The sequence below is a fragment of the Tupaia chinensis genome, unplaced genomic scaffold, assembly GCF_000334495.1.
Source record: "Tupaia chinensis unplaced genomic scaffold, TupChi_1.0 Scaffold148004_1, whole genome shotgun sequence".
Classification (NCBI taxonomy): domain Eukaryota; kingdom Metazoa; phylum Chordata; class Mammalia; order Scandentia; family Tupaiidae; genus Tupaia; species Tupaia belangeri.
Genome location: NW_006207854.1, coordinates 50,157 through 59,067, shown reverse-complemented (window position 1 = coordinate 59,067; position 8,911 = coordinate 50,157). Strand labels below are relative to the sequence as shown.

At 37.5% G+C, this 8,911-nt stretch overlaps 1 protein-coding gene across 1 annotated transcript in view; it reads right to left on the bottom strand.

Annotated features, from left to right (window-relative positions):
• MEIOC (meiosis specific with coiled-coil domain) overlaps nucleotides 1–8,911 on the bottom strand; it is a 27,082-nt gene that overhangs the window by 12,466 nt on the left and 5,705 nt on the right. The window contains exon 3 of the mRNA XM_027768889.1: nucleotides 5,068–5,222. Coding sequence (XP_027624690.1) covers nucleotides 5,068–5,222 — 155 coding nt within the window. The remainder of the gene's footprint in view (nucleotides 1–5,067; nucleotides 5,223–8,911) is intronic.

Below are 8,911 nucleotides of genomic sequence, written 5' to 3'. Positions count from 1 at the left end.
GTGAGTGACACCACCCTTTAGCAAAAACCACTCAAAAAAAAAAAAAACCCTCATATTTGCCTAACACTCGAATATTTAATCTTCACAACACTGAAAGGATATTCACTAGTAATCATTCAGTTATCTGTTAAGTGAACAAATGCTCATGCAAGATACTAAGAAACTTGTATTTTGTGGGCCAGCAGGTGGCATGGTGGTAAATCACACTACATTCCCACATGGCTGACTGCAGTTAGAGTCCTGGACCTGGCGACTTACTTTCTGACTCCTCCCCCACCACTCTTTCTACTACTCTGTCCCTCTCAGGTCAAATTTAAAAATAAATAAATAAATAAAAGTTAAATAAAATAATTATAAAAATTAAAAAAGACACTTGTATTTTGCAAGAGTATGTGACTTGCCAAACTATTGTACACCTAATGAACAAACTGCCTATGTGTCTAATATGTTTTCCATTTCATCTTGTATTTCATAAAGATTCAATATAAAAGGTTTTATGTATAATATGTACTAGTATATGGGGTCAGCAGGTGGCGTGGTGGTTAGACTCCCACATGGCTGACTGTGGTTCAAAAGTTCCAAAACTGGTGGCTTGCTGTCTCACTTTCTCTCTCTCTCTCTGCCTCTCCAGTCAAAACTGAAAAATGATAATAATGGGGCCAGCAGGTGGTGTGGTGGTTAAAGCACTGGACACTCCCACATGGCCAACCATGGTTTGAGTTCCAGACCTGGTGGCGTCCTTTCTCTCTTTCTCTCTCTCTCTCTGTCTGTCTCTTTCTAAAAAAAAAAAAAAAATGATAATAATAAACAAAATTAAATATTTTTAAAAATATATGTATTAGTATATATCTAGAAAGATAATATAATATATATCAAGCTATTAACAGACGTTAGTGTGGAGGGGGGAATCAGGGTTAAGATTGACTTACACTTTTCTTGAAATATGTTTCTGTAAAATTTGAATTTTTCAATAGCATTTATCAACTTTAAAATATTGCTTTTGGGGGCCAGCAGGTGGCATGGTGGTTAAGGCACTGGACTCCTACATGGCCAGCTGTAGTTTGAGTCCTGGACCTGGCAGCTTGCTTTCTCACTTTCCATTTTTCTCTCTCTGGTCAAATTAAAAAATAATAATAAATAAAGTTAAATAATGTTTTTAAAAATATTTTTTATAGAATTATGTATTATATAGTGTTTGTTTGTTTGTTTGAAGTTTCTGTGAAAGGGCATGTACCCTGTCTGGTGATAGACAGAGAAGAAAAGTGAGAAAACACCTCTCAGGGGGAATGACCATGCTGCAATCCTTCTCCATTCTCTTCTGCATTTTGGGTATACCCAGCATGTTTTTCAAACTGCCAGGTCCAGGACTCAAACAGCAAAGTTGGGCATGTGAGATACAGCCTCTTTAACTACCATGCCACAAGCTGGCCCAAGTTTGTTTTTCTTTTCTTTCTTTTTCTTTCTTCCTTTCTTCTCTTTCTTCTCTTTCTTCTCTTTCTTTTCTTTCTTTCCTTCCTTCCTTCCTTCCTTCCTTCCTTCCTTCCTTTTTTTTAAAGAGAGATTTTTGCTATAGGGCACATGCACTCAACAGAGAGAGACAGAAAGTGAGAAGCCACCCCCGGGGGGGATGGCCAAGCCTCAGTCCTTTCTCCTCCATTCTCTTCCCAGGATCTTGGGTATGCATGCACATGCGTCCAGCATTGAGTTTCAAGCTGCTGGGTCTGGGATGCGAACCATTGTGGACCACATGGGAGTCCAGCAATGTAACCATTATACCATCTGCTGGTACCTGGTCCAGTTTTTCTAATAAAAAATTATTTAATTATTTAGAGAGTTTACCAAGAATTTTTAATTATTAACATTTTTAAATTAATAAGATTCAACAAAAAACTTTATTTTCTGGTTAAACTAAAACTGCATCAGCTTCAATCAACAGCTCCCATATATAATTAAAATAAAAGTAGCTATTACTCAGTTTCTCTTTTTTTAAAAAAAGGATTACTTATTTTAATTTTATTTATTCATTCATTCATTTTAATTTGACTAGAGAGAGAGAAAGTGAGAAAGGGGACCAGCAGTTAGCGTAATGGCTATGTCACTGGACTCCCACGTAGTCAACCGCGGTGCAAGTCCTGGGCCTGGCGGCTTAAACTCACATCGGGTGCGTGTGCATGCATGCCCAAGATCTCAAGAGGAGAATGGAGGAGAAGGGATTGCGGCTGGCCATCCCCCCTGGGGGGTGATTTCTCGCTTTCTAACTCTCTGTCTCTGTCTTTCTGGCGAGCACACGTGAAAACCTCTCAAAAAAAAAAAGAAAAAGAAAAAGTAAAAAAAAAAAGAAAGTGAGAAAGCAAGCCACCAGGTCTGGAACTCAAATTGTGGTCAGCCATGTGGGAGTGTCTAGCTTCTTAGCCACCACACCACCTGCTGGTCCCCTATCACTCAGTTTCTCTTTACAATAGATTCTGATAATATCCTGTAATTCTTCTTTCTTAAAAAGAATTATTTTATTTAACTTTATTTATTATTATTTTTTAATTTGACCAGAGAGAGTGAGAAAGCAAGCCACCAGGTCTGGAACTCAAATTGTGGCCAGCCATGTGGGAGTGTCCAGTGCTTTAACCACCACACCACCTGCTGGTCCCCTATCACTCAGTTTCTCTTTACAATAGATTCTGATAATATCCTGTAATTCTTCTTTCTTAAAAAGAATTATTTTATTTAACTTTATTTATTATTATTTTTTAATTTGACCAGAGAGAGTGAGAAAGCAAGCCACCAGGTCTGGAACTCAAATTGTGGCCAGCCATGTGGGAGTGTCCAGTGCTTTAACCACCACACCACCTGCTGGTCCCCTATCACTCAGTTTCTCTTTACAATAGATTCTGATAATATCCTGTAATTCTTCTTTCTTAAAAAGAATTATTTTATTTAACTTTATTTATTATTATTTTTTAATTTGACCAGAGAGAGTGAGAAAGCAAGCCACCAGGTCTGGAACTCAAATTGTGGCCAGCCATGTGGGAGTGTCCAGTGCTTTAACCACCACACCACCTGCTGGTCCCCTATCACTCAGTTTCTCTTTACAATAGATTCTGATAATATCCTGTAATTCTTCTTTCTTAAAAAGAATTATTTTATTTAACTTTATTTATTATTATTTTTTAATTTGACCAGAGAGAGTGAGAAAGCAAGCCACCAGGTCTGGAACTCAAATTGTGGCCAGCCATGTGGGAGTGTCCAGTGCTTTAACCACCACACCACCTGCTGGTCCCCTATCACTCAGTTTCTCTTTACAATAGATTCTGATAATATCCTGTAATTCTTCTTTCTTAAAAAGAATTATTTTATTTAACTTTATTTATTATTATTTTTTAATTTGACCAGAGAGAGTGAGAAAGCAAGCCACCAGGTCTGGAACTCAAATTGTGGCCAGCCATGTGGGAGTGTCCAGTGCTTTAACCACCACACCACCTGCTGGTCCCCTATCACTCAGTTTCTCTTTACAATAGATTCTGATAATATCCTGTAATTCTTCTTTCTTAAAAAGAATTATTTTATTTAACTTTATTTATTATTATTTTTTAATTTGACCAGAGAGAGTGAGAAAGCAAGCCACCAGGTCTGGAACTCAAATTGTGGCCAGCCATGTGGGAGTGTCCAGTGCTTTAACCACCACACCACCTGCTGGTCCCCTATCACTCAGTTTCTCTTTACAATAGATTCTGATAATATCCTGTAATTCTTCTTTCTTAAAAAGAATTATTTTATTTAACTTTATTTATTATTATTTTTTAATTTGACCAGAGAGAGTGAGAAAGCAAGCCACCAGGTCTGGAACTCAAATTGTGGCCAGCCATGTGGGAGTGTCCAGTGCTTTAACCACCACACCACCTGCTGGTCCCCTATCACTCAGTTTCTCTTTACAATAGATTCTGATAATATCCTGTAATTCTTCTTTCTTAAAAAGAATTATTTTATTTAACTTTATTTATTATTATTTTTTAATTTGACCAGAGAGAGTGAGAAAGCAAGCCACCAGGTCTGGAACTCAAATTGTGGCCAGCCATGTGGGAGTGTCCAGTGCTTTAACCACCACACCACCTGCTGGTCCCCTATCACTCAGTTTCTCTTTACAATAGATTCTGATAATATCCTGTAATTCTTCTTTCTTAAAAAGAATTATTTTATTTAACTTTATTTATTATTATTTTTTAATTTGACCAGAGAGAGTGAGAAAGCAAGCCACCAGGTCTGGAACTCAAATTGTGGCCAGCCATGTGGGAGTGTCCAGTGCTTTAACCACCACACCACCTGCTGGTCCCCTATCACTCAGTTTCTCTTTACAATAGATTCTGATAATATCCTGTAATTCTTCTTTCTTAAAAAGAATTATTTTATTTAACTTTATTTATTATTATTTTTTAATTTGACCAGAGAGAGTGAGAAAGCAAGCTGCCAGGTCCAGGACTTGAACCACAATTGGCTATGTGGGAGTCCAGCTCCTTAACCACCACACCACCAGCTGGCCTCTATAATTCCTCTTTAAAACCCTATCAATTGCAATGGCCATGCTGGTATCATCATTATCATTACTGTAAAATTATAAAGGCAGGGCTAATATTTGCCTTGTTAATTCTAGTATCCCCAGTAGAATTCTACCCTATGATGTAGGGTAGTTTCTTATTATTTGTGGAATTAAGTAGAAAAATAATGGATAATATCCTTGATAAAACCATTTTTAATGTGTGCTTGAAAAAAAAATTATGGAAAACTTAGAATTAAAAAAATTTTTTAAATTGTCATTCATTAATATGTTATCTTTAGAAAAAGGAACTTAGGATTTATTCACTAAAAGTTTCCTGTAATTTTTAAAAAATATAACAAACTAAAAAATATTCACAAGTAATTGGCCAGTTTAGGCTTTCCTAAAAGTTTGATAAACATCAAATTATTCCACAAAATTAAAATGCCTGTCTAGGGAACTTGGTCTGTACATGTTGGTTCCTATGTAATAAAATTTAAAAACAGCTCCTTTAGCCTGAGAAATCTAATTTATTACTTTACCTGTTCTTTACACTGATTTGAGAATTAGAAGGTTGTTTAACATCATCTCCGTAAGTAGACCATGGTGCATAGAAAAGTGAAGAATCTACAGAGCTTGAATATTCCATTGAAGAAAGTGGAGTGTAGGTCTGTCTTAGGTCTCCATTGTCTTCACTCTGAAATGTTAAAGACATGTTTGTATCATCAACTATATCAAAACTGAATTTATTATAGATTATTAGCAAAATAAGAAATGGGAAGAGCTAACACAAGTGTATGAGTTGGGAGAATTATGGGGCCAGCAGATAGTGTAGTGGTTATGTCGCTGAACTTCCACATGGCTGACCGCAATTTGAGTCCTGGACCTGGTGACTTGAAACACATGCCAGGAGTGTGTGTGTGCATATCGAAGATCCTGGGAGGAGAATGGAGGAGAAGGAATTGTGATGTGGCCGTCCCCCCTGGTGGGTGATTTCTCACTTTCCCTTTCACTGTCTGTCTCTCTCCCTCCCCTACAGCAAGCACATTCACCCTAAGGCAAAAACCTCTCTTTTTTTAAAAAAGGGAGAATTATATTCAAATTTAGATTTAGCTATATAAGATTATATCATGGATTGGCAAACTTTTTCTGTAAAAGTCAGTTCATAAACATTTTAGGCTTTGCTAGTCATTAGGGTCTATGTTGAAACACCTTAACTTTGCTCTTCCACTACCAAAGTGACTAGACAGTACATTAACAGCTGGGCATAGCTGTGTTGCAATTACAGTTTATAAAAACAAGCACTGTGCAGATATGGCCCCTTGTTGCTGATATAAAATATTATACAATTATGGCAGTTTTGATTTCTTAAAATAGGTGGGCATTATGTGGATACTATAATATGCAGTGTTATTTTAAATAATTCATATAAAAAACTGTTTCAATGTCCCCAAATCTGCAAAGAAAGTTACATAGAATTTTGCAGTTTTCAAGGAAATTCCATATAAATTATTTAATCATCCTGTGACATAGGTATTCTCTAAAAATAAGATATCAAGGCTACAAGTCATTCAGCTAATGTGACAAAACTAAAACCCAAATTCAAAGTCTCCTTACTCCTAGTCAAGTGCCTTCCTTACAGTATTTAGAGTTTTCAGCCTAGGTTTTATTTCTTTTCAAAAAATAATTATTTATTTAATTTTATTTATTCATTCATTTATTTTAATTTGACCAGAGAGAGTGAGAAAGCAAGCCGCCAGATCTGGGACTCGAACCATGGTCGGCCATGTGGGAGCGTCCAGCGCCTTAACCACCACGCCACCTGCTGGTCCCACCTAGTTTTTATTTCTAATAGATAATTGTAAAAATGAGATGATATATAAAAATTATATGATTGCTTTAGAAATTTTAAAGATATTACCATGATTACATGACAAATACTCTCTACAAAGTAATTTTTCTTTTCTTTCTGGTGAATACTTCTGTAATAAATTTTGATTAAAGATTAAAAGTTTAGATTTTTAAATTATTTTTAAAGAATTATTTTATTTAACTTTATTTATTATTATTATTTTCCAGTTTGATCAGAGAGAGACCAAGAAAGAGAAAGTGAGAAAGCAAGCCACCAGGTCTGGGACTTCAACCATGGTCACCCACCTGGGAGTCCAGCTTTTAACCATCACACCACCTGCCAGCCCCCACAATTTTCTTTTTTTTAAAGAAAGATTTTTGCTATAGGATCCATGTGCTTGCCAGAGAGACAGAGAGAGTGAGACGGAAAGTGAGAAATCACCTTCCAGGGGGATGGCCACACCGCAATCCTGTCTCCTCCATTCTTCTCTTGGGATTTTGGGCACACACACACACGCATGTGCCCAGCGTGAGTTTTAGGCCACTTGATCAAGGGCTTAAACCATGGTTGACTACATGGAAGTACAATGATGTAACCATTGTGCCATCTGCTGGTCCCTGATTTTTAAAAAACTTTATTTATTTATTTTTAATTGGACCAGAGAGGGACAGAGGGAGAGAGAGAGAAAGAGAGAGAGGAAAAATAATAAAGCAAACCATCAGGTCTGGGACTCAAACCACCAGGTATGGGACTTGAACCATGTGGTTGGCCATGTGGGAGTCCAATGCCCTTAATCACCATGCCACCTGCTGGCCCATGGTCCCTGGATTTTTAAATTTTAACAAATTATTTTAAACCATGCTTTCTTCCAAAAGGAGTTGAGGTACAGTGAAAATGTAAAATAAAATGAATTTAACAAACAAAAACAGATGCAATTAGTATGGACATTGTTTATTCTACAAAATACTTCCTTAAAGAAGTTTGAAAGTATAAATTTACAATTTTCTTTTTTATTTTTTGAGACGTTTTTGCTATAGGGTGCATGCACTCACCAGACAGAGACAGAGAGACAGCAAGAAATCACCCCCCAGGGGGGATGGCCACACCGCAATCCCTTCTCCTCCATTCTCCTCTCGGGATCTTGGACACGCACACGCACGCACATGCGCCCGGCGTGAGTTTTAAGTCACTGGGTCTGGGATGCAAACCGTGGTCTACTACATGGGAGTCCAGTGACATAGCCATTATGCTAACTGCTGATCCCAAATTTACAATTTTCAATTTGCCAAATAAGGAACTATTAAAACTTGAGATAGGGTCTGGCAGGTGGGGTGGTGGGTTAAGGGCACTGGACTCCCACATGGCTGACTTGTATTTGGGTCCAATTCTCTAACCAGGTGGCTTGGTTTTTCACTTTCCCTTTCTCTCTCTCTCTCCCTTCCTCTCTCTGGTCAAGTTAAAATGGGTGAATAAATAAAGTTAAATTAAAAATAATTCTTTAAAAAAACCCCAAAAACTTGAGATGTAATGACATCCAGTATCCATACATAAACACAATGGAAATAGTATTTTAAACAATTTTTTAAATATTTCTTTAATTTTATTTATTTATTCATTTATTTGAATTTGACCAGAGTCATGCGGGGAGAGAGAGAGAGAGAGGGAAAGTGAGAAATGAAGCCACCAGGTCTGGGACTTGAACCATCGTTGCCCAGGTAGGAATGTCCAGTGCTTTAGCCATCACGCCACCCGCTGGCCCCATTCTTTTTTCTTATATTTTTAGAAAAATTATTTGTTCTAAGGTGTATGCACTTGCCAAGAGACAGAAAATGAGAAATCACCCCCCCCCAAGTGTTTTTTTTTTTTGAGAGGTTTTTGCTATAGGGTGTGTGCGCTCTCCAGAAAGACAGAGAGAAACAGAAAGCGAGAAATCACACCCCGGTGGGATGGCAACGCCACAATCCCTTTCCCTCTCAGGATCTTGGGCACGTACGCACATGCGCCTGGTGTGAGTTTAAGCTGCCGGGTCCAGGGCTTGAACCATGGTCGACTACATGGGAGTCCAGTGAAATAGCCATTACACTGATTGCTGGTCCCATGGAAGTAGTATTTTCTTATAAACACGGAAGAGATAATTCTGGATAAAAATATTTTCTAATGGCATTTATTCGCTTAAGCAAAATTTATATATATAGGAAAATGTTTATATTTTACATTTAAGTATTTCTCAATTTTTCATAAACATAATCACAGAAAAACATTTTAAATATACAGTACTGAGCTTGTATCAACAATATATTAAAATTAAGAAATACCTTCCAGAGCCAGCAGGTAGTGTGGTAGATAAGGCCGCTGGACTCCCACATGGCTGACCACAGTTCAAGTCCCAGACCTAGCAGCTCACTTTCTCACTTTCCTCTCTCTCTCTCTCACACTCTGTCTTTCTCTAGTCAAACTGAAATAAATAAAAAAAAATAAGTTCAGGGACCAGCAGGTGGTGTGGTGATTAAGGCGCTGGACACTCCCACATGGCC